The sequence below is a fragment of the Bombus pascuorum genome, chromosome 1 (genome assembly GCF_905332965.1).
Source record: "Bombus pascuorum chromosome 1, iyBomPasc1.1, whole genome shotgun sequence".
In the NCBI taxonomy this organism is placed as follows: Eukaryota; Metazoa; Arthropoda; class Insecta; order Hymenoptera; family Apidae; genus Bombus; species Bombus pascuorum.
The window spans coordinates 22,338,348-22,365,168 of NC_083488.1; the positions used below are offsets into that span (position 1 = coordinate 22,338,348).

At 37.3% G+C, this 26,821-nt stretch overlaps 1 protein-coding gene across 6 annotated transcripts in view; it reads right to left on the minus strand.

Annotated features, from left to right (window-relative positions):
• Positions 1–10,752: 10,752 nt before the first annotated feature.
• LOC132908412 (semaphorin-2A) overlaps positions 10,753–26,821 on the minus strand; it is a 564,200-nt gene continuing 548,131 nt past the window's right edge. For all 6 annotated transcript variants that reach the window (XM_060962447.1, XM_060962437.1, XM_060962455.1 and 3 more), the window contains 5 exons: positions 24,295–24,525; positions 23,272–23,685; positions 21,583–21,859; positions 19,050–19,497; positions 10,753–17,897 (listed from right to left, as the gene is read on the minus strand). In XM_060962447.1, coding sequence (XP_060818430.1) covers positions 17,823–17,897; positions 19,050–19,497; positions 21,583–21,859; positions 23,272–23,685; positions 24,295–24,525 — 1,445 coding nt within the window. In that variant the 3' untranslated portion in view covers positions 10,753–17,822. The remainder of the gene's footprint in view (positions 17,898–19,049; positions 19,498–21,582; positions 21,860–23,271; positions 23,686–24,294; positions 24,526–26,821) is intronic.

The window sequence follows — 26,821 nt, forward strand, 5'->3', positions numbered from 1 at the left end:
TCATTCCCACTCTTCGACCGGGCTCAGAGTATTTTCGCTACGAGGCGTAGCAAATCGCCGTGCACAGAGCTCTTTGTCTCTCCTCTTCTTGTCAACGAGAACATGAGAAAGAGAAAGAAAGAGGAAGAGCGTACGCAAACTTTCGTCACGGAACGAGGTTTTTCCTCGGCGCGTGAAACTAAGCGCTGGATAGTACAGGAGAAGGTTGAACGCGTCGGCAACTTTTCCCCAGGAATACTTTCTCACCGGAGAGGTTCCCGAGGAATTTCCGACGGACACGCCATCGTCGCGGACACGTCGAGAGGAACGTCCGCCCGTAAACTTCGCCGGGATGCAGCGCTGAGAGACCGTACAGTTATCCGCGAGCAAAGTAAAAAGTTCACCCCCGGGGTAATTACATTGTAGTGGCGGTTCTGTTTAAGTTACCCGCACCTTTTTCCGCTTCCGTCCGCGAAACTGCCAGTCTCGTGACGATTCTCGGGCCAACGAGAAACTTCCGACGGATTTTCGTGCCTCGTTTTGGACTCTCCTCGATACGAGCACCCTCTGCACGACGCGGCATTTCGAAGTTTGATGACCGAGACTGGAACAACTCACGATGGGGAGTCCTGAGGAATTTGGGGTAGTGTAATAAGCTTGGAAGAAAGTTTAAATAAGCGCGATAAGGCTTGTTTTCTTAAGGCAATGAGGCACTTTGAAATGGAGGAATCTGTGTAACGTAGAAAATATTGCGGTTTGTTGAACGATTGTCGGGGCATTCTTAATCTTGCAGGGATGGGTACTTATTGATGATTGGATTTTAATCTTCGTTATATTTGTGACGGCACTCGACGACGAAACGGCTTTGCGACACAAAGCATAATGTCATCAAAGCGTAAGGCCGATATGCCTAATGTGCCATCGATATCCCTACGGTCCTTCTGCCGAATATTTGGAAGAATGCGTACGCGGCAACGGTCGCGGACGTCTAACGATCGCGTGCATAGTGGGGATATCGAGGGGCAACGAAAGAAAAGAAGATGTCCAAAGATTCATTCGGTATTGAACACCTAAGTGCGAAGGGTCAAGTGTAACAGCGAAGCAAACATAGTCGAGAAGCGAGGATTGTTGATTGTTGACCATTGATTGTTAAGTAAATTCTATTGTTGAACATCGAGAGTATTTCTTGGGCATCTTACATCTAACTCCACCTCATATTATTTAACTCGGATATGTAACTTCCGTACAGCATTTTTTAGAATAATGTAACTTTTTTATTAAATTGGATATATCAATTAAACTTTCGTATTTTTAGCAGGCGATTTAAAGAGAAATAATCTTTCGGGAAGATGTTCGTTATCTAGAAGGACGATAATCATTTTTTAGTAGGATATACTTGTAATCATTCTTATAGAGCTTATCATTTTCCTCCAAAAATATGAATTTATATGTCGGAGATGAAGGGAAACTGGAGCCTTTCTTTCAGAATATTTGGAAGGTCCCCAATACTTTAGTCCAGACTTTTTATTATACTCGTACTTAAATAATAAAACTGAGAAATAGCTGTTTATGAGTTAAGTCAATTATGATTATCCGAGATTTATGACAGTGGGCTTGGGCTCGAAGTGACATAATGGGTCACTGAACGTAGCCACGGTCACAGGAGGGACGTGTACCTAACAGAGGTATAAAGTAATTAAATAACTCTCCTTAAAAGCAGGTATTGACCTGAGAAATACGGAGAGGAGTATATAAGGACAGTTCCACTTGGACTGAGGTGCAATCTGATAAGTTCGACTAGCCCAGTGAACACGTACATTGAGTTCCTAATCGCAATCGCTATCCCGTTGACCGTGTATTCGTTATCGAATTTAAATTATCGTCGATATCACTTGTTAACTTTTGTAATACATTCCCATAAACAAACATCATCTGGTATAAGACAACTATGGACAACTCGCAGCAAAACTCATCACACGTCCCGTTTTCCAAAAATGATCCAACATATAAATACTCTATCTGAAATATGAAGGCATAAATAGTTTATTTCGATTCTAAACTACTTCATCGTATTTCCAAAATGCTTTTCAATTGTGCGCTTAAAGAACAACGAAACCCACTAGCTCCATTCATTGACACTCCGAACATGATCACCTCCTTACGTTTCTACACGTATTTCCCCGCGAAAATCAGGGAAAATTTCACAGCCTATCTATTCCATTAACTTGGTGCGACCTTCGAATAAAATCGATGACAATGAACGAGAAACGATTCGTGAGAGCAGCCAGACGAATTCGTCCGGCCTTCCGGTATGAAAAATTCTCCGACGTCGGTTCACAGTTCGTTTAACAAATTCCACGGGACCAGGCGCGGCCGGTTTCACCAGGAGTGTTCTCAATAATTCAGAAATCGGCGCCGGTTAAAGACAGTCGAGAGTGGCTGCCATTCTACCGGACGGATAGAAAGGGTGGGCCGATCTTCTTTCATTAAATCCCGTACAATTCACGCCGGCCGCTTTGTTTAAAGTACAATGGCCATCGACTCGGTGCAGCCGGTGGGCGTGGATACACGACACGGCCGAGGATCGAGTTGGCTCCGGTCGAAGCCTTGAGAATTGCACGGAGGCTCCTTGGAGATGTAGGGGACACTTCCAAAGGGAATTGGAGAACGGTGATAAGGCAGAGCGCTGGAACAATGCCGGCTCGAATTCGCTGTCTTCTCGGATTGGGGTGAGATATGTTCGCGCGACGATTCACCATCCAGTTTTGTACATGCTTCCATCTGTCGCGTTTCGACGACGTGGGATGGTAGAAAGATTCGTATATGATAAATGCGAGGCAATAAGCACGTGTAACTTCCATTGAATTCTTCATTGTTCTGTCAATGATATTTCGATAATTAATTCAGGCCTTTCTCTTTAACTAGAAAATATTGAAAATTAATAATGTATGTACAAACACTCATATTTTGAAGTAATAGGATTTCTGTTTTTATGTAAGATGTAACAATTAAGTCGAATTGTCCAGAAAATTATTAATCGATCGTGATTTCGTGTTTATGCAATATGAAGATGGGCAAACTTGTAAAAATTATTTGCAAATTTTAGTATTATTAATTCGATCGTAGAGGAAATCCTTGGAAATATTTTAAAAATAATGTGAACTTATAAAAGTAGACTTAGATACTTCGTAAATTATTTTCATCGTACATTTTAATGTCAGTAAAGTAGTTCTACTTAATATTTTCTACGTTAAGGAACGGATTTTACTGAAATATTCTCCGCTCAAATCATTTTATACGAGATATATAAATGTTATTTGAGAAGTTCATTTATACATACATATTACATTCTTTTAATTTACTATACTTATTTGCGACGAGTCGTTCTCTAAAAACTAATAAGGGAATTTATCGTTTACTAAATTGACGATACTCAATTTCCTTAACAGTGTATTCTCCACATTGATACCAGCAAGTTCGAGCGAAGCACTTATCGCTGTTATCCGTCACTTTCCAGAAATTCATAGTACCGTGGTTCCATTAGCCGAAATTTATACATCCTCTACATGGAGGTACGTGTATGCCGAAATTAATCCGCAAGTAAAGTCATCAACAGTCATTTATGCTTAAAGTATTTCTCCTAAATGGCTCTTTTAGTACGCTTGACGGTTCGTTAACATTTGAATATTTACTCGTCACGTTCAAAAGTAATGGCACTGACGTCAATCATCAAATATAATTTATTTTTAATGCTGTGTTTAGCAAACCAATTTACCAATTTATCAATCGGTTTGCTAAAATCTGAATTAAATTGCTTAACATTGAACAGTCAAATTGACCGCTTCGTAATTTTATGCAGAAGTTACATAAATTTACAAGGATACATTTCTGAGAATTCGAATTTTTTTGTAGAATATATTGTTTAAATATATGCCCCTCTTATAGTATACATTTTTTCATATATCTCTCATTCAAATTTCTTTAGTACTAATTTTGTATTTTAATTACCAATGTTCATATTCGTTAATATTTTTAGAATATTTAAAAAATCTTCCTCTAATTTTTCTCCTTTAATTCTCATCTATACAAATTTCATCTTTCTCCATTGATTAATGTTTAATCGTTAGCTATTGAAGAACATTCGGAATTTTTGAGAAACCTATCCTAAACTGTGTATAACAATATATAGCGATGTATTGGATCCTAGAGACTTCTGGCACACAGCTGAGCCTCTGACCAGCGTCGTCGCTCGACGGAGCGGATAATACGGTTTTAACGAACTGTTTTCCATAATGCAAGTAAAGCATTATCAGGCTGTTGAGTGCTGTATAGCCCTATACGTCGGATATTGGAAGCCGTTAACTTTAACGCCCCGATCCAAGCCGCTTGAGAACGGTATTATAAATTCCTCCCGCCACGCAGAGAATACAAGAAGACGCGCGATAGGCATCCTCGTCGATCGACGTGTGGCGCTATAAAAATTAACGGGATACAAGATGGAACGAAGGTATAACTTTTTATCTGTAGCTATTTGACCTTTTTGGATGAAACATGTAACGTATAAAGATATTTATATATTCGGAATTGAGAAAAATTGCATGATCTTTCTTTTAAATCTTTAGTTGATTTTATAGGAATTTTGGGTATACGTATGAATGATAAGAGAAACTGTCAAAGACAATTTTATTATCAAAAAATTGTATTTGTAGAATTTTAAAAAATAATAAAAAATTATTTATTATCAATATTTATTTAAATAATAAATAATAATTTTAAATAATAATAATAGAATTTTAAATAATATTTTAATAATAATTTTAAATAAAAGTAGTTATTGTCGGGATTAAAATGATCAACATTAGAAATTTAGCAGTTCTAATATCAAATTCTCTATTAATAAATAGAAATGATAGAACATTTGTTCAATAAGTCTGATTTACGTGATGAAGACTTTTAGTGTAACACAGAACGCACTGGAACAGCATTCGTAAAGTACCAGTGCATGTATGTTTGAACATAAATCCTAATTTCCTGAAAACTAAAGCTATCGCTTGAATACTTTCTACTTTCTACAACTCCTAGGTCCAAGGAATCATGTTTCATCCCGACACATCTCAGAAAAAGATGAAACAGTATCGATTGACCAAACAATTCTATAGACCTTATCGCAAGCTTTATCTAAGCTTCGCTATTTCCAACGATGTCACGAGACGACATCGGAAAACCTGAGTTTTCAAACGGCTGAAATAAATGGAGAGAAAAAAGCAGAGAGGTAGGAAGAAAATCGAAGAGGAGAATTCGGAGAAACAGGGTAAATGAAATGGGCAGTAAGTACGTGCGGTTGAAAACGAGGGAAAAAAGGAAGAAATATGGAAGGATGGGAGAGATGAGAAACCGGACAAGCAGGAAACGGAAATTTAATTAACGGGACACACTCGTCGGACGTATCCTTATTTTCATTGTTTTCCTCGGGCCCACTCCGCGGCAGGCTGTTATCGTCGAGCTCTGAAAGCCTCTCGGATAAAGGCCATCTTCAACGCCAAGCGCAGCTTTAAACGAGTGAATTATATTTCCGAAACCGGAATTGAAAGATAAATGCCAGGCTGGACGATTTACTAATAAATAGGAAATCGAGGCTGCAGGCAGAAGAAAAACGTTGGAATAAAGAATCGTTGCGTCAATGAACAGGATAACCGAATGACCAGGACGTTGGATGAAGTCTGTTCTAGTCAGCGTTGGTTCGTAATTGAAAGCCAATCAGCAGTAGTGATTCGTTTGTTGAATTAGCTGCATTTTTCTTCTGAGATGAGAATTTACTTTATTAATTCGTTCTACGCGTACCTCTGTTTCTTTTAAGTAATTCTAACGTTGATTAATAAAGTAGTTTCAATAGAATGCATTCATGTTATTAGTAGGATATCAGTATTGTTTTATAAATGAATCTGTTATATGAAAGAAACTAAAAGAATGAATTTACGATTGAGATGATAGGAAGAATGCTGTCTACTTTATTGTGAATTCTATTCTGTCTCTTGATACGTTTGGTTGCATGTGTGTCTAACAATGAGTAACAACAATAAGTGTTTAACAAAAAGCAATCTTTTATTTTGGAACAATGTAATCGCAAGAAAGCTTCGAGAAAAAGTACAACGGAGGAAAAAACAATGGAGAACGAAATGAATGTGGCATTATGTAACTGATATGAAAGTAAATATGCGTCAAGCGATTCAGATATACGCTATGTTAATTACTATTACTATTTCAAATATATCAATCACCAGTGGATCTATATGAGATTTTCTGTATTTATAGCGTTTATAGTATATCCAAAATTTACTTTCTTTATAGAAAACCTAAATTTTAGCTTATATACAATTTGATTATCCATCAATATTTAAATTCACGTAACACTGTAAAATTAATCCAAAGGTAACCAGAATATAAATATAATTATTCAAACTTGAAACAATGAATAACTAGGTATCGAAAAGTAGCACTCTCGTAGAATAGTTGTTTGGACATTTTGAACGATTGAAAAACTCCCATACAAGCGAGGCCAAACATCATTTTGAAAAAATATACGCCATACGTGTATAAGTACTTTCCAACAGAATAAACTCTTTTTACGGCGTATGTACGCTTTTCCACGCGGCAAAGCGCGTAAGTAAGGATATGTCCGCAATATTTTACAGATTAACCAACCTCCATAAGATTTTGCGATTCTCATCGAGCGGAACGACTCGTAGCATACGTCATACGCTAAAGCCAGCTTAAGCGGTGCTCGTGGTTTCCAAATATGTATCTCACAAAATTGATCGTCCCCCTTTGAAACGCGTATGCACGCGTTTCCACGGTGAACCGTTTATCTTACACATATCTTATTATACGAAACTTAATGGAATGAATCTTAGGTTTTCTCACATATTTTGATAGATAAAATGGAATTTTTATTGTCACGTTTATATTAATTTACATTGTTCCGTATTTACGTGGCACTTATATCTCTAAAATGAAATTAATGATGGCGAAATATCATATAAACAAAGATTTCGGTGATTATTAAGTAATTTTATTCTACTAAGATTTTAAGGTGTTATTCAACTAATTAAAGGTAAATTTATTCGATGAATTTGTACTAATGGACTTAATACACGTAGATTAATCTTTTTTTTTTTTTTTTGAAGACCTGATCGATGTGCATGTGCATAGAGAAAAACTAGCATCCGTTAATCGAATGACTTGAATAATAAATTGCTTCTTTTCTCGTATAATTTACCTTGACTTTATGTGAAAGAATACAACATAATTCTTTTGTTCTATGAACGAACTTGTGATCAACGCTGATGGTCCAGACCGTGATCGCGCCATCGAGCAATTTTCACCGAGAAAAAATAGCTCCCGCTCATTCGTGAGTTACGTTACTCCGTTTTTTTATCACGTGTACACGACGAATTTTTCATTCTCGCAGCTACTGGCGCGGCTGCCTTTGACATATATTTTTATCGATTTATCGAATTACTCGCTCTAGTTAATCCGATCGGCGACTGATTTAACATTTATTTTAATAACGTGCATTGGATCGTAAAAACAGAAATTCGAGAGGTACAGTTACGATATAATAATTAACAAGTCACCTACTTAAAATGCATTAACTTTCTGTTGATCGGAAAGGGAACTCGATTATTTAAAGCGCGAAAATACATTTTATTGTACGTAACTATTTTTTTCATTTTCCAAAATGTATTAAAATAGTTCAACATCTCCACGTTTCTACCTTTGAAGTAAAGTAATATTATGCAAAACGTTGAAAAATAATGATTCTACGTTTTATATCGAATAAGAAAATACAAAGTTAGTTACAATATACATAGAAAGATATAAAAAAATTTTTCTCCAATGTTTCGAAATGATAGATGAAACATTTTATCTAAGAAACAACAGTATAGCATAATATTTCGATAAAACTAAAATCCAATTTTCATATCATTCTTTTCTAGCTTCTTTTCGTTATTCATAAATCATTATTAATCACGATTAATTTCATACTTTTCTTCGTGTCGAAACTACATATCGCAGCTTATCATTCGAAACGTTAAATACGATGATATTGTGCAGGAGGATATCTGGTTGAAACGAGTCGATGCGCATTCACAAAAACTTGAACCGTCACCGTGATTTCATCGTCAGTTTCGCGCTTCCTCAACGGCTAAAATGTTCACAAATGTATAGCGATGCCGCCGAAAGGCAATAAAGACGGTCATAAATGCAACGCTTTGCTGCCAATTGCACAGCACAGTTTCGTCCACGTTCAGATTATCGTCAACATATCGCGTCTAAACCGTTTCTAAATACGTTCGGTAACAGTTTCAGAAGTCTCATTGCCGGTAATGTGCTCGATGAAAGCGCGAATACAGTATCCTCGCAGTGAATTGTCATAAAATTAAACGAAATCTAATTCTATCCTGCGTCGTTTTTTCGCTGATATCGTTAAACAATATCACTTTACTTTTATCCAGCAGTTTATCGACATATTTTTTCCCTTTCACGATTTTCGAATGAAATGTTTTTTAGACATGTCTGGAAAATTTTGTTCAAAATATCTTGATGGGTTCGGTAAATGAATGTCATTTGATTTAATGAAATAAATAATCAATCGAAGCATTGAAAAGATCGAACGCCAACCGGCCATGTTTGAGTGAAACTCTCGTCATTAACGTTTAAACGCTTCGATCAATTGAAACCAATCCGGTGTGAAAGTGTCGATGGTTGATAAAAATTGACAGCGCGCTTCGCTCAATTATTTAAGTTAATGAATATCCTCGATTGACGGCCTGTGAACATTCGAGTGTTAATTTCGTCGATAATGATAACGCGAAAATCGATATTTTTTTCACATGATCCACTGCATCGTTATTTTGATAAACCAATGTGGCAGAATTGCGTTTTAGTTACATTAAGCTTTGTACGAATTTTTATACACGTTCTCTTTGTGGAAGAATTTAAATATCGAATATAATGAAAATTTCTTTAATGTCTTCTTCGTTATCTTTATTCTAGTGTACTCGATAAATTAATCAATGGCAGAATATACAGAATGTGATTGGTAATAATTACAGCGGTAGTTATGAATTCCATTTATTTATTTGTTAAGTGATCTTTAAAAAAATTCATTATAATCTAATTAAATACAATATTAATCCTGAACATCAGATCATTTCAAGAACCATTTTATCATATTGCTGAATTACTTACGTATTTTGAATTCGGTTCTTCAGCCGAATTTAATCATCCTCCAAGGATTAAAATGACAAAGGAGCTTCGAAAGTTCCCCGAAATACAGCAAATATTATACTTTCTGTTCTTCCCGTTCCGAAACAGCTACCTAGTGTCTAAAAACTTCTAAAACTTGAACAGGACAGCTGCCATTAATCAAAACATCTCCGATCACGAATCACGCGCAAACATTCCTGCTAACAGCAGACCAACAAAAACTTCACTTTTGAAGCCTGATCAAGCCGGCACACTTTTTGCTTGCCTCTATCACCGAGTCGATCGGCATTGTCCTCTTCAAACAGCCGCTCTATATTTAATCTCCTCGGTAAAGAGCCATCAGATGCGCTTTCTCACGACCTTTTTATCGTGACGGAGATGCACGCTTTCTCGTGTTGTAAAACGTGCGATCGTTCACGCGGTAAACTTTCATCGGGAAAGTTGAATGATCGATAGATGACGCGACTCTGTCTCAAAGGTTCCCAGGATGACGTCACAGGGGAAACAGATCCCAACGACGATGACGTCGCGGACTACGAGCGTAGAAGTCAGCCGTGACGACGTCAGTTCAATGAGTGAGAGGGTAGAAAGCGTATAGACAGGGTGCATAACTCCCTTGGAGAGAGTTAGTAGTTGCACGTAATTATTCAAACTCAGGGGATAGCTTGAAGTTCAGGTTGCTCTATTGATCGGGCAATGGTCGAACAGACGCGGTTGAAACGTAAGTTTTGACCGCGTTGCGCTGGCTGGATTTGTCTTATTGTTAACCTTATTAAATGTAACCGAATCATCGCCACGGATTTTGATCTAAATTTGTTCGCGATAGATGGACGTGGGATTCTTTTCAGTCTACAAAAGACCGTAATATTCCTTGTTGCCTTGAAACAGATCCGTGTCTTCGATCGATTTACCACATTTAGATGATTCCAGATTTCGAATCGTTGTCTTTATTTGTCCTCTTATGATACACGGTATATGGAAACGGAATTATTTTTTGAAGTGCTTTGTTATTTTATTATTAGAGCGTATATTAAATAGTATACTTTTTCCGAACATAATCTCATTTATGCAATTGGCAACACGAGGTAAGAAATTGTAACATTTAAGTATTTGCTTTTATTATACATGCATATAAAATGCTACAGATTTGGATACGAATCTTTAATGGTATTTTTCGAACAACTCTCACCGATGCAAAGGTAACAAATATAAACCATTTGAATTTAAAAATCTCCCAAGTTTCGTAAATGTATATAATATTAGTTCGGAAAATTGTAAATGGATTTATTCAACTTTTAATAAGCATTTATACTATCGAAAGACTTTTAAGAGTAATAAAGAATAAAATATACTTACCATAAAATCCCATATGCGTGTCACGTCTCGTAACGAAAGAAAACAGAACATCCGGACAATCCAAGATTCTGTACGCGTCATTTATTATGCAAAAGACAATGGACTTTTCATAAGGGTATACGTGAATAAATAGCACATACGAATCCATCGTTTATTAAAGCAAAACTTTATTATAGCAATAGTGAACAATGGATAACTATTAAAGATTTTTAACATGTTTTTTTTTTGATAAAAATAGCGATTGGATGTTTAGGTTTAAGTATTAGGTGAATATCTAAAGGGTCTCTTACCGTACGAAGTTGTTCGAACTAAAAGAAGTGTCTACAGTCGTGTGTTTAACGATGACAATCGCGCGAACGCGTAGATACGTGTGAATTTTCCATTGGTGGCGCAAGTGCAGCGTGAATCCAAAGAAAATATCGAAAAAATTAAAAAACTAACAAACTACCCTAAGGATCTTTTATCTCGTGCTAATTAAATTATAAAAATTGACAGTCACAATCGAATATAAATCGAAAATATATAAAATAATATTAATATATAAATAATATATCTCGTTAATATATAAAAGAGTAAAGCGTCCAAATTTCTCGGAGCTCGTTCGTACACGAAATTGTCGCGATATACGCGTCAGTTCGTGCCAACCAACGCGCAAACAGTAGAAAATTTAATCGATAGTAGAGAAAGAGCGTGCAACGTCCGTTTTTCTCCGATAGGGAAGAAAACCGAATAATAGCCTTAATTACGTTACATGCACCATTGCCATTCGAACAGAATGTTTCGAACGGATATCTACGCACGAACTCGAATGACTATTCGATAGAAAGCGAAGGAACTTTCGAAACGAGCCGAGACGCAGGCCACGCCTCTTTTGATCTAAAATAAATTTCTTCGCTCGTAAAATAAAAGAGATTCTCGGATTCACGATGTACTTTGGTCCGACTCTATTTTCTACCCTTGATCGCTGTAGTCGAGAGGGACGAGCGCTATACAAAAAATAAAAAGAAAAGAAACTCGTACAAACGGTAGAAAAGTTACAGAACGAAAGAGGATAAAAATAGGAAGGAAATAAAATCGAATGGAAAGGACGGTAAAAATAATAACGATGATGATGATGAGAAACAAGTTACACAGTGGCGAAATGATGAATCTCACGCAGCATTCTCTCTTACTCTCGTTCTTTCTCTCGCAGAATTTCTCTGTCGCAATCGGTGGAGATTGTCGTCGAAACGATGTCAAAACGGAAACGTTACGAGAAGACAATCGATGACGCGCAAAATGTAAAAAGAAATGGGATATCGGATGGTGTGTGAAATTAGGAATAAAAAAAAAAAAAAAAAGGTTTACGAGCGTGGTCATGTGTGATAAATTCGCTTACAAAATGTTTGCAGAGAGGCGATGAATGAAGCACGTTAAAAAAATGTCGGTTCGGTAGATCACCCTCCCACCCCACGTTCACCAGAAAATAAAAACCGTTTCCGTACAGAAATCTAGAGAACCTAAGACAGTCGTCGGCTAGTCCTAATGATATATTTGAATTAGTCGTTACCGGCTACCCTACTCTCCTCTTTATATCGTAGTAATAAGTCATCGTAGTTAAGTGTTTCATTTAGGGCATTCGCATTCTTCCATCATTCTTCCTCTCATGCATTTTCTCACTCTCGCTTTCATGTATCTCGAGTAACTGTCGTCACGGAGACGTCTTTTCGTACAGCGTACACTAAATCGAGCTATAACCTATCTTTGCTGACACGATTGTCGCCACTGGATCAGATCGATCGGAGTTCCATAAACGCGATGGTCCCCAAGCCATTTTCACTTCGAAACCGTTGATTCACACGTTAAATAACCGAACCGTATCTTCTTATTCTTACAGTCAGCCGATCGATCAATTTACGAGAACGACAATCTCGATTCCCAGACGAAAATGAGCTCTTCTATCTCCGGTCAGTATACTCCTTCTACCTCCATCTGCTTCCATCGAGATCCAGCAGCCACGATCGTATCTACGCAATATACAGTACTCCGATAATATTACAAATAATATATCTAACAACGTTAAGTTCATCTTAGATTGCTTTCCGTGATCACGCCGACTCGTTCTACGGAGTCTGAATGTGCACTCGTCGAGGGCTCGAACTAGGATCATTCGCGGCAACGGATCGTTTAAATTGGCGTTTCATCGCTCGATCGTTTTATCGATCGCGCCCGCTTTTCTTCCTCGCTGGCCGTCGACGCGTACACGAGAGACTCGTGGTTCAAGATTATTGTGTACCTTAGTAATCCTCTGCGTCTTTGTCCTGTTTTCAGTTCTGCTTTCTCTAATATTGCGCTCTCTTACTACTCTCTTATGCTCTTTTACTGCTTCCCTCTGTTATTCGTCTTTTATTATTTCCCCTCTTTTTCTCTTTTTAAATAGCTTTTCATAGAGGTACGATATAGGTAAGTTACTATTATTCTTTGCGTATCGCTTCGTCACGACACACACGCGTCTTGATACAGTCTCCCTTTCATTCTGTCTTCGTTATTCGTCATTTAGATTCTCGTTAGCCCTCGCCATCCACTCACACATCGCGTCGATTACTTTGGAATATTCTAATTATAGCTGAAATATTCTCATTGCCAGTCAGTTTCGTTCTACAGTCGACGCGAAACGTTTCCGTGAATGATCCTCGAGAATTACAAGTAGACGAACCCGAAGAGAAAAATTTCTTTTCTCCGATCGTCTCGAAGGCAACTCTTGAACTCACGATCCGCGATTATAGGACACAGTCTAAGGTATTTCTCTGTTCATCGTCTTATTTGCTCGAAAATTAAGTCCTTAACCTTACGACATAATACTATTCAATACTTGTTTGAAGCTCATAATAAGTACATATTTGAAGATTAAATTACCGATTATTGTATATTAACCTTACGCTACTACCATCTTTCCTCTCCCTTTTTCATATACATTTATATCTCTTCATTCTCTCGTGCTTATCAAGCACTCGTTCACACTATATCACGCATACATTCGTTTTCTCATACTATATCTGACAGTGTACCTTTGTATGCCGTCGACGCGATAGATACAGAACAGAAAATCGTCGAGCACGGCGTTCCAAACCTCTGTACAAGAATAACTAAAGGTTCGCGCGCGTCGAGTCTACCTCCGATTGGCCCGCGGTCGTCGTGACTTCCGGTTGAAGTTAAAACTTCACACACGGCGAGGAGAAAATGGCTCGCGGGTCAGGAACGGCCGCGACGTGAACCTCTCAACAATACGAACGTTTATGTACAAACTTAAGGGCAAGAGCGAAACTATCACCGATACATCGGTGTTTTTCTCTTTTTATTCTTTTTCTTCTCCTCTTTTTCTTCTTCCTTTTCGCTTGTCTACATTATTATACTTATTATTTCATTTATCGTTCACCGTATCTCATTTTGCAGCATTTCGATCGTCGTCCTTCGCCTCTGAGGGAACTCCGGTCCGTGCATACGCGCGCGCGCTCACACACACACATACACACACACATACACACAAAACGAGAGGTGTCACCACCTCGCTACGGTCTATATTTTATAGCCTACGTATGTATACTAGCAATGGCGAACTGGGTCTTCAGGAAACAGCGACCGTTTCGCGAATTGTTTAATACAGCACCGGTAAGCATCCATCTCCGTCGGTAGAAGCAATTCTGATCGTCGAAAAGTTTGTATCGAAGAGTTTAAACGGTTAAAATGGTAAAGATGGCAAATAAATGGTAAATGTTAGAAAAATAGAGAATGATTTTTCTTTAACCGTAAAAAAAAAGATACGAATTCCATGCTTGATAATTTAATTTAGTTACAAGGACTAGAATTATCTGAATAATAATTCGATAATTTTATTAGTTAATAAGTAGTAGGTTTGAATTTTAAGCTAATATCTTTTATTCATACCGAAAATTTTCATTTTTGACGCTTACATCGTTTACCATTTCAAGTTCTCGATTACTTCCGACGATCCGAATATCTACGTTTAAAATATTATACGATAAACTAATGCTACGTGTAATATACTATAAAGGATTAAAATATTAAATTATCGCGAAAAAATCGTACGAAATAAGAACTAGTGGAGATAAAAGGAAAACTTGCGGAGAACAGAGAACGCTATTATTCCTCGCGTCTACGATTGTATCGTTCCGAAGAGAATTTTTATAAAAATACCATGCACTATGACGATCCTATTTACATACGGACGTTCCCGGACCGGAAGAGAAACGACTTTATACGTTTAATCGAACAGCGGGTAACCTAAACGCGCTTCGCTACGGACATACATGGAAATATTAGAACAAGACCGGTAAATCGTCGATCAATGTTACTTAATCGAACGACGCGATCGAACGAACGGAAAACGAACAAGAGAACGTATTGCTCGCCGACATTTGTCTTGCTGTCGAAGCTGCTTGCTGCTCGAAACGAGACATCCGTGTTCACGAGCGCGTGGATTTCGAAACTGTCTCGAACCGATCGTCTGTCCGATTGACCCGCGATTTACGTCGATTTGCTGAACGATTTAAGCTCGATCGAGACCCGATTCAATCTGGCGAAAATCGTCGAGCAAAAACAGAATTATTCTACTCCTAGGCTCGGAGACATATACGAGAATCTGTTTGAATCTTTGGCATCCAAAAAGATAAGTACTCGAGGAAATTCGAGTAAACGTAGAAGTTGGATGCAGATAGATTCGTGTGATAAATCTGCGTGTATTTCTATCCAAGTATACAAGTATGTGTTTGTCTTTTGTGTGTGTGTTTGTATAGATTTGAAGGCGTATAGTGAATATGAGGATGACAGGCCTTATTACTGATCTCCAATACGCGTCAGACGCACCTACGTAGCACCTTTAGAGTTCTCGTGAATGATTATGGTAACAGTGATATCGTTGAGTGATTAGGATGGCTGTGAATACGGGCTCGATTATAGCGATATGGATGGAATTGTCTTGGTTAGCATTTTGGTAATTTAGAATCATACGAAGGAAAAGAGAACGATCGATTAAAATCTTAACACAATTCGAAACACTTATATTTATAAATGTTAATAAATTAGGCTAATTAGATTGTCATCGAATTTTCGCTAGTCTGGCTTTCTAGTTTTTTCCTAAATATCGAATTCTAAGTCCGACATTAAAGATTTTCGATTAAAATTTAAATACACGAGTTCATGATTCATGAAATTATTGGAAGAATACTTAAATCCCGTTAATCGATACAATTTCTTTCTGCACGTTTAGAATTCAACAATTGTCACATTCGTGACACTGAGTAACTAACTTTCCTTTCTCATTATCTCCAAGATATTATATCCGAATACTGACAAAAACTTGAGAAATGTTGATTTCAAAGACATTTCAATAGAATCGCGACAGAAGAACCCAAAAACTACAATGCTATAACTATGATCTATGGGGCAAGGAACAGAATCGCATCGATCGATCGATGCATCTACGCTATAAAAAAAAGATAAAAACAAGTTGAAAACAAATGTTTGGTCGAGTGAGGGTGATGAAAGGAATCGTGCGAATCGAAGACAAAGGCGACGGTGCACGTCGCGAAAACTGTTGATATGAAAAAGCTAACAAGCTAATAATAAGTCGAGGTGATCGCGCGCGCGCCACCTACGCGGTAGCCGATTAATAATCTCATGTGTAACTTTGCGTGACGTTCGAAAACGCGTCGACGTTATGTCGCGTTCTCTCCCTGGACGCGTTCCATTCTTTTCCATTCTCTCCCAATTTCACTTTCTTCATTAGCAAATCGATATACAACTTACATACAAGATCGTGTCGATCCTGACTCATTATCTTTGACTCGTTAAAACTACACTGAAGCTCGACCTTATGGTATTTATTTTCTCTCTTCTCTTTTCGATCTCGTCGTCGCCTTTTACTCTCGGTTGTTTGCTCCTGTAACCTCCCTATTCTCGATAGAGCGACCAACCTCTCTCTCTCTCTCTCTCTTTCTCTCTCTCTCTCTCTCTCGTCTCGTTTCGTTCGTATCACAGATCTAAGGAAACAGGAGGATTGATTTCCGGTTTCTAAACGCGTTACTTCGCGGACGGACGCCTCGATTCGAGCCGCGTTTTCGTGATCACCGATCAACCTCCGCCACCACGGACGATCAATCTCGACGATCTCTTCTAATGACCCTTCCCTGACCTTGTATCTTCCTCGCTCGAGGAACCGATCCACGGCGTGAGAAAGCTTAGGAACCGTGTGTGTACCAGCGTGCGCAGTCCACATGTATTATTGTTGCCCTTCCGGCCGAGTTATTCCTATCGTCGTTCGCGTTTAAGGCGCACTTTCTCTCGAGACGATCCTGGAATCGCGTTCTTCTTGACCGCGTCGCGTGTCATTTATTTATACACGGGGTTAATGAAAAGTATTCGTGGAGAGGGTTGCCCATTAGAAACGAAACCGGATCTTTGACAGTGCTCCACCGTACACGTGCATTATGACATTATGGCAATACAGAATGTAAATGATACTATGATTAATGTAACAATGACGAGCGATCGTGCGATGAACACTGCGCGTTGCGGACAGCCTCGTTACACCGATTGGTTACAAGTAACCTCGAAATATCGATATTTCTGTGAATATTTCTCTCTTTCATATGAATATTTCTATTCCGTAGGGATATTATCTTTTTATTTATCTCGCAGAAACTTGAAAGTTAAGCGAGAGACACGTTCCGGGCGGGAGATGAGGCCAATCAGAACGAGGCTCGTTCGAACGATCGAAGACGAACGTCACTGTGAATGTGATGAAAATGTACTTGTACTTCGGACGTTTCACTTGCCGGGTATTTGCTGCTCGTGTATTTTCGTGGCTTTCACTTGGACGAAAAATCGTCAGCGGCAAGAAAGACAAAGGCAATGGTGTAACCGGTTAGAAGGTGACTGAGGCTCGTCCAACCGATCGAGGATGGATGTCGCGGTGAACATGATGCTCGCGTTTCGGTCATTCGATTTGCCGGTTCTTTTCATACGGACGCGTTTCGTGGCTTTCACTTGGACGAAAGATCGTCGGCAGCAAGAAGGACAAAGGCAGTGGTGTAACCGGTCAGAAGGAGAGTGAGCCTCGTCCAACTGATCGTGGATGGACCGCGATTCTTCGGCAAGACGCTCGCGCGTGGCAGTATGTCGGGATCTCGGCTCGACGAGGGCTCCAATGATCGGCTCCATCAGACTAAGGGGGTGCCGTACACCTCGTTCGTGTGTAAATTTTGATTGCTGTCGTTTTGCCTCGATGCGCATTGCTATAACAGAGAAAATGGTGGGGTTCCTCAAGCAGGCGATAAGTTGAACGTTACGTAATAATTGAGAGGTAAATATATTTAAGTTTGTTCCACAATGAATAAAAACGAATTATACGATTGGATCAAAAAATCTAGCATTTGGATCCTATTGTGCAAATAATGATATTAATGAATTGATGAATAAGAAATTGTAGCATATCTTAGTTATAGACTTTTGTAGTACAAAGAGTTTTTACAATTTTGTAATTTTATATCGATCGAGGCAATCAGTTTGTTTATAATTTGAGGCATATCTTTATATATTCTTGATTGTGAGGTCGAAAGCGTAACAATGCATTTAAAAACACAAAGATATTCCGAAGAAAGTTGTCTTGCGTAACTGGAATAGTTCTAATAGCTTTCCCATAGCTCACTTTCTGTGAGAAATATTTGCAATGGTAACACGTTGTACGTAATTCATAGGACGACTATTTTATAACGTAAGTAATTTTACCAGTTTACTTTTTTTATTTCAAGTTACAATCACATATATTTCAATTACATCAAATTACACTCTATAGCGTTTATATTCGCATTTATGCAAAAAGGAAAGGGAAACCTCTGACGAATATCGTATTTCCTTTTCGAAAGAATGGACATACGTATGAAAGATCTTTGGTAGTTTTTATCTTCAATTTGTATTGCATTATACAAAGCTCTTTAGATCGTAGCCACGTGCAGTAAAGGAAAAGAAATCTCGCGTGAAAAGTAAATATTAGCTTGCTACGAAGCTTTTGTTTTTTCAAGGATGAATTCAATTTTCTAAGGAACTTCACATTCAGAGTTAGATTACATATTTGCCAGCGATATATCAAACGATTTCTTCTTGCAAACCACGTTTCTTTATAAAACTTTTCAGATTTGTTATCAGCTCTATATATAAACAATCACACTTACAAACGAAACGAATTAATGACATTAATTTCTCGACAAGCAAAGAATACAAGATTACTAAAACCACGAAGAGAAGTACAGAAATAGAAAAATTCTTGCCAACAGGATTATAGAAGATTACAAAAAGAATATTTTCATTCATATTTCATCAAAGGTTTCCAAGTTCGATCGCAAGCATCAACACAAATATATTCGTGGGATCAAAGCATGTCGACTTACCGCTTGCTTCCTTTCCCAACTCTTCATGGCCGACTTGTACTTCTCGAATTCGTGACACCAATCCGAGTATATCTTCTGATAGTCGTTTGACTTGGCTGGCGCAGAGCATCTGTGTGCGTCCACTGTGATGTTGTACGAGCAGAGGAGCGAACCACCGAGCCAACAATCGTATCTTCCGGCGTCTTGCTCGTTCACGCCAACGATCACCAAGCCCTTCTCGGACGTCTCGATGAACTTGTCCCCTCCAGCACCGTACTTGTAGGCTATCTGATACCTGCCTTTCTCCTTGCTGTAGTGGTACCACCTGACTTCCTGATTCGCCAGCACTTCCGGCATCTTCACGAAGCAACCGAGATGCACCGACTGGCCCCAGGTGACTACGAGCTTCCGTTTACCCACGCTGCTGTCGCAAACGTCTGCCGTACTGTTTGACACGTCCTGGAGAAGCCTGTAAAACAATAAAAATACGATCATGAGCATAGTGTTTCGTATTATTCATGTTTTTCTTGCGAAACTTTATTATTTATTAGCATTTGCAACTTTGTTCGCGTGGGCTACTAATATTCGGAACAGTCTATAAGCAGATGAATTTCTACGAATGAAATATTTTTTATATAGACAGTTAGGCTAGTAAAAGATATTAAATTATAAAAAAGTTCCATTTCAAAACAAACACGTAAACAATAAACATCGTTGTTTGATCTCTACCAAACGTGGAAGCGCATACAATTCAGATGCCAGGCTACTTCTTAGCTTCTACAAAACGAATCAAGATAAAATATATTCTATTTTTCCCCCTCGGGCAGTAAGCGATACAACAGAAAAAACTCCATCAATATCCGCTCGATAGCTTTTACGTACAACAAACAGACAAAGAAACGGACAGAGAAAAATTGTAAAAATTATTCTCTTGAACTCCAAAGCTTATGAGCTATTCCTAAATGATTGCTTTATTTGTTTTTATCCAATGTATATACTACAGAACCCTCCTACTGTTTTACTAAATATATATTGTATATTATATATATTAACATTAGGATTATCAGAATACTCGAAATAATCAATTCATAAATTTTATAGAAACTTTATAGATTGAACTTCGATCTTTGAGGATTTCAATAATTTTTTCGTAAAGTAGTTTTCTGAAAAAATAGAGATTTATTCCCTTTCGTATTATATCTGTTTTTCATTTCAATTTCTTCGATATACGCTTAACATTTTTTTTTAACATCATTTCTCACAAATTTTAAAACATTCGTGAAATATATTAAATTCGTTGTTATTAGAGAGAAAAATAATTTCCTATTAATATGAGTCGAGTATCATCCATTATGACCGAAGATAAAACAAAACTTTGCATTATATGTTATAACAAATGTATGTATCTTTAAATATATAACCGATCGGATAGATGGAACGGACTGTGTTCAAAAGGATTTAAGCGGGTTATGGAAATTTCAGGAAGGAAAACAGTGGAGTCGGGGCAATGTTCGTTCGAATTTATTAAACTGGACCAACTTAACTAGGTCATTCTGTGCATGAAAGTTCACCGTGAAATGTTGAACATTGAAAACATGCTAATGTTTAACTCTAGAAAAGTATTTTATCGAACTACATTTTTTTCTTCCACGTACTATCCTTGTATCATTTGTTACCTACGCTGTAACTACCTCTCGGTATGAAATATAATAAATTTGTAGAATAATAAACTCGTCAAATATATAATATAAATATATATATATATAACAGTCAGCATTTATAAAATAATAATATTTGCACAAAGTATTTTGTCAGTGTCTTATTTGTACCACTTTATGTATTTTTCATGTACAGTCAAGATCTACCATTGTGTTCTTTAAAATTGTTATACGTTCAAAAAATCGACGTTCTAATTTGAATCGCATCTTTTGTAATAAATATGATAAAATATAAACTCCAAATTTTTGTATAAATATACGACAAAGATGATAAACCTGCTGCGATCTGCGAATTTTTATGTAACAACCTTACTCTTATTTTTACGACTAGAGGAGGTGTAACTATTTAGACGATCGATATATATTGTCAATACAATGTTGAGAACTCTGAAATATTGACAACAACATTAATCGTCTGATTAATGCTCCTTAAGAAGACTTCTAATCTGTTAAGAGAACCTTCGATATAAAGTCGAAACAGGAACGCGTATATATAACAATTCTTTCATGTTTTACTCAAACTTGAGATATTTTCCAATATTGAAAAATGTACAATGGATCGAAGATGACGGAAAGAATGCAACAAGGTTAACGTAAAATACTTGCAAAAATTTTGACTGTCATTACAAAATAGCCAAAACCTAAGTATTAAGTATAATATAAGATAATATCTGTAATTCCATTTCTGGATATAATTCTTAAAGGGTATAACAATAAATTTTTATTAGATTCCAAACTCGAATTCTCTTTCCAATTACATTACATCGTTAGATCTAATCGCATTGGATCCAATGCCATTTTTGGAACTTGGAATAACGATAAAGCAATACACTCACCCAGGTTCGTAAGGTTTGCACGTGTTCGTGTCCTTGTCCCAGCCGCAGTAAGGATCGTGAACGCAGCGGAGACAATTGTCGTATCTACGGGTGCACATCACCAGGTCGATCTGTTTTATTCGATGATCGGAAGCGACGTAAAGAGCCTTATGTTCCTTCGAGATTTCCATCGCCTGAATTGGTTCGCCTGGCGTCACGTCAAAAACATCCAACAGAATAGATTGCGAATCGCCATTATTGTCTATCCATTGAACAACTTTGTGTACACGTCCGTCACCTGTAACAAACGAGAATAACGCGTTCACAAACACAATTAAGAGAGACAACGTTCTATTAAATTTACCTTTGTCGATTAACAAATTTTTATGTCACAGACTTTCTATCACGTGGGTAATTCATAACAGTCGACAGCAAAATACAAAAGAAGATTAAAATGCAGAAGATTGAAATACGTAAGCGTTACTTTTTTATAATTAATGCGTTTTATATCGAAAATACCATCGATAACGTAATAAATATCAAAGGTGATGATTTCAAGAGGCAAAGAGATATTTTTTCCAATTAATTTCATCAAAGACTCGTTTTGGCCTGGCTCAGGATTTCAAAGAAGATCAAAATGTTAAGAATTAGGTGTAACTGCTATATTTCCATAAAGTTCCATTAAAAGTTAATCTTCGTACAACGCGAAACATGTTAAATATTCCGAAGTAACTGTTTCACCTGGAATTAAATTACTGACAAGACTCTTGCACCTTTCTGAACTCCGATCTTGTTGAAAGAAGCGCTTCCTTCTCTACAGATTTTTGTTCTATTCTTGATAATACCGCGATGATAGAAAGTAATTTGTTTCGTTCGTGCAATTAGAAGATCCTGATATTAATCGATAATGGAAGTTACAACGTGTAATTAGTCACGGACTTATATCGTGTTTTTGTAACTTGTTTCTTGTACAGTTTGCAAGTGTACAGGAGACTTCTGATTATATTAGTTTTTAGCGGTAATAGACACTAGACAGTTGACTGTGAGACGAGAGCTGCGATTGCGATAGCAGATTGTACGAGTCAACTGCAAGAACTTTGAAGTTCGCTCATGATTATCTTGCCGAGTTTCTCGACGACAAATCGGCCAACGGATATCAGCGCAAAACGCGCTCCAACCTAGCTACGAGTCCCGAATTAAATTTCTTATCACAATTTCCCGATTTAAAGTTTAATCCTGGCACGATGAAAAATGTAAGTTATGAAACTACTGCAGCAAGTCGCTATAAGCAAAAATGCTACAACTGGAAAAACAGCTTCTGGGGTTCATAAATCTCTAGATATTTTGCTTAGAATAATGATAAATTAATTTTATACTCGCAAAATAAAGTTGACAGTTATTAACGGTTTGATAGAAGAAATAAAGTCCTATTGTATTTTTATTAATATCTTGTCTAAAATTATAAAGTACTGAGTCTAAAGTACATAGTACAATATTTATTCAAATTATTATAATAATAATTAATATATTGGAGTAATAATTAGGAAGCATAAATACAGTAAATATAAAGAAATATAAGAAAATGTTAATTACAAACGAGATAAGATTCATCAATTTCGAAATGAAAATCAATTAATCGTTGAACAGAACATATAATCATAGCAAATCGACGAAATGTATAATCCTTTAACGTATGAAATTAATACTCACTGGATCCTGCATAGTAGACCGTATAATCCAAATCGAGTCCAACGAAATCGATTCGTAGTTTATCCACGACCAGCCGTGTGAGCATCACGTCGCGTTTATAAAAGACGGGTTTTTCGTTCTCGTGCGATATGGCCGAGTCCATCAAGGGATGAGAACGAATGAAGTTCAGCACCGTGTCCGGGAACGATTCAGTGTCGTTCACACATTGACCAGGTCGCGGTTCAGGAACTTTGTTGGAAAGCACCGGAAGCCAAGCGCTGCTGCTCGTCGCCTGTTCTTTGAATTTTCCACGGAACGCCTCTTGAATCGCGTCGATATGGAACGAGCAAATCGCCGAACCCATCAATCCGTTCGTCGACGTGGTAAAAGTACCGTAAAAGTGGGTGTCATCGCCGGGCACTTTGTAGATACTCTCTGCAAATATACAAAATACGAGCAACTATTAATTTCCTGATAAATTAAACAAATTTTATTAGACACCAAGTGCAAGAGTCGGTGGATAAATAATATATTTTTTCCAAAAACAAGATAAGCTGAGAAAACTATACATTATACAATTCATATTTATGTAGAGGATCTTATTACGAGTTTCTAATAATTTATCAATACATATAACTTGTTTCGATTTACAAGCAGGCTGATTTTATTACTGAAACTTATCGATAATTCGACCTCAAAAATTTTATTCCTCGGAACCTCTTAAATAATTATGTTATTCTTTGGTTGAAGTTTCCAGCATCGCGAGTACCTGAATTTTGAATCATCACGTTCGAAAAATTAAACTTTAAAACACGAATAATATGGGGGTTTTTCAATGCATATAAAAATTATAAATTTTAAAATACCTAGGACGCAAAAAATAAATATATAAATTTAAGCAAATAATATATATGTGTGTGTGTGTAAGTATGTGTATATAAAGATACATTAAAAAAAATGTCATGTTTGAAAAATGGTTATGAAAGCACTCTTTTACTTGGTTAATTAGTTAAGTTCGAATAATAATATTGAATAAAAACTTACGTATTTCGTTGAAGTAAAACGGAAATTCACCAGGTATCGAACAATTCAGCCTGGCTTTTAAATAAGTCGACCAGTTTTGCGACAAGATATTTTTGCCGCCGGTGTCCCTTTTGCAAACTCTCGCCACGCGGGAATACACACTTTTGCCGCAATTTATGTATTCCACTGCCGTCTCGCGAAAGAAGAAGAATACGTGGCTGCCGATGTCGTAAGATCCCACGAAATTAGGTTCTGAAACAGTCACAAAGAATAACAGTTATTCGATCAAGAAAACTCGGTTTTTCGCAGATTCTGGCAAAAGTTTGTCAAAGTTCGATATTGCGTTGAAGAAACGAGGTTGCAAAATTCAATTCCAAGAAGTCTTTAATCTTACAGAAATGTTTATTATCTTCTATCTCAAATTTTCACTTTTACAATGGAGCTTTTACTTGAGAAATAAAATTTCCCATAGATGTAAAATGTATAAAATAATAGACTAAAATCAGTTTGCGATGCCACTATTCCGTATATTATAAAATATATAAAATAATAGACTAAAATCAGTTTGCGATGCCACTATTCCGTATATTAAAGCGAAATCGCAGAATTATGTTTAACGTTCAATAAGTATTTCTTGACAAATCTAATCCGAGTCGAACGTCGGTTGCCAGTCGTGGTGAAATTTATGGAAATACCAAGCAGAGCGTAAAAATGAAGTGGAATTTCGTGTCAGATCCAGAGAAACAGTAATTTCGACGGAGACTACCAGGCGCGCTAGGATTCTATCGTTGATGAAATTCCACTCGAAGATTTCCGCCAAACGATTTGCTCTTTAAATACCGTCGAGCAAATTAGGATGCAAATCTCCTACGATGGTCGGCATTCTTTTGGTTCTGTTAAAAATCAACACTGCGAAAGTCATGCAACTGAAAGATTTCTCGCGTTTGTAGAGATTACGAGAAGTTACTTAAAAATATCAATTTCGTATAATCTACAATTGCAATTGGAATTCGCGGTATTGTACGACACAATTTTCTATAACACAGACATAAAATTATTAAAGCTATAGAATGATAGCAATACTGAATGTTAAGCGTAACTCTAAATTAAAAATAAAAGTCGACCATTATTTTATTACGCTCGAAATATACAATGATCGTAATTCTAAGAAATCTCCAGATATTCGAGGTAATTTAGCTCTCAATTGCGGCCACAAAAGTTAACTTTGGTAGCGTTGATATTTTACTTAACATGACATATTGGACGATTCACGTTGATGTTCCATTGGAGGATATCGCCACGGGCGCTCGTTAGAGAAACAAAAGTTCAACCACAAGAAATTACGCGAAAGGGTTACGAGTGAGGAAACGATCGTGAAAGCTCTCGAAAAACTTCGAAATTCAAGGAACGGGCGGAACAATGAGAAAAACTATAAAACAAACGTCCGAGGAGTTGGAGTTACGACACGGTGAGCTAAGTTTTACACTCGAAGGAGGAACGACTTTTCTAGTTTTCATTTAGCACCAAGATGAAGCGACCAACTTGAACGCATGCTTAACGAGCATCCACTTATCGTTTTTACGATCTACAATCGTAAAACCGTTTAACGGCACGCTCGTTACTATAGTTCGAGCATCGATAATTTTGCGGATTTTCCAAGCTAATGAAAACAAGATTTTCCTATGTAAACTGTGAAGTTCTATACGAAGACCACGATAAATGAATATGACAAGTCACATTTTTTATGTTGCATAGAAAAACAATTTCAAAATTCAGTACGTTATAAAACAATTCCGCGTGAAGATTATTTTTTCATTTGATTTTCGTACGAAATATGCGTTTTCGTCGTTTTCCCGTATATCTAAAAAATATTAATAAACTAGCGTAAAGACTAAACTATTATTTATTACTTGCAAAACATCGTAGATTTGTCATCTATTTTAAACAATATTTCCCACAATATTTCTTCTTAGCCACCGAATGATATAAAAGTCACACAATCCATTGTATAAATCCATTAAAAATGCATTTATAATATTTCTGCTTGTACCAAACACAAATAAATATGAGAATAAAAATAAATAAATAACTGTTAACTTTTCCTACTATAAACTCAATATCACAACGATAATAAAACAAGAACATACGTACATCAGCTAGTATCTTACAATCACCGGAATTCTCTTCATCCATTTCATCCACGATGGTCGCTCCCCCCCCCCCTCAGAAAAGGGCATCCCTCGCAAAATATCAGCAACGATCTCGTAAATTTATCGAAAAATATCTAGAGGAATCCCGAACGAACCGGCGTCGTCCGCCCACGCGTCGAATTTTATTCCTCGATCAATTAGCCGTGTATTCGAGTCACGCCTCCCTAATTGCCCGTTCACCAACCGAAGCGATTTCACGCGATATCGGCGAGTAGTTTACCGTGGAACGTCGTGGAAAAACATCGATGCCGGCCGATGCCACGAGCGGCGTACAGACGGAAATCGAATTTTTTTCCGCCGCGTTTAAATCGCACCGCGCGCCAGCACTGAAGGCTCTC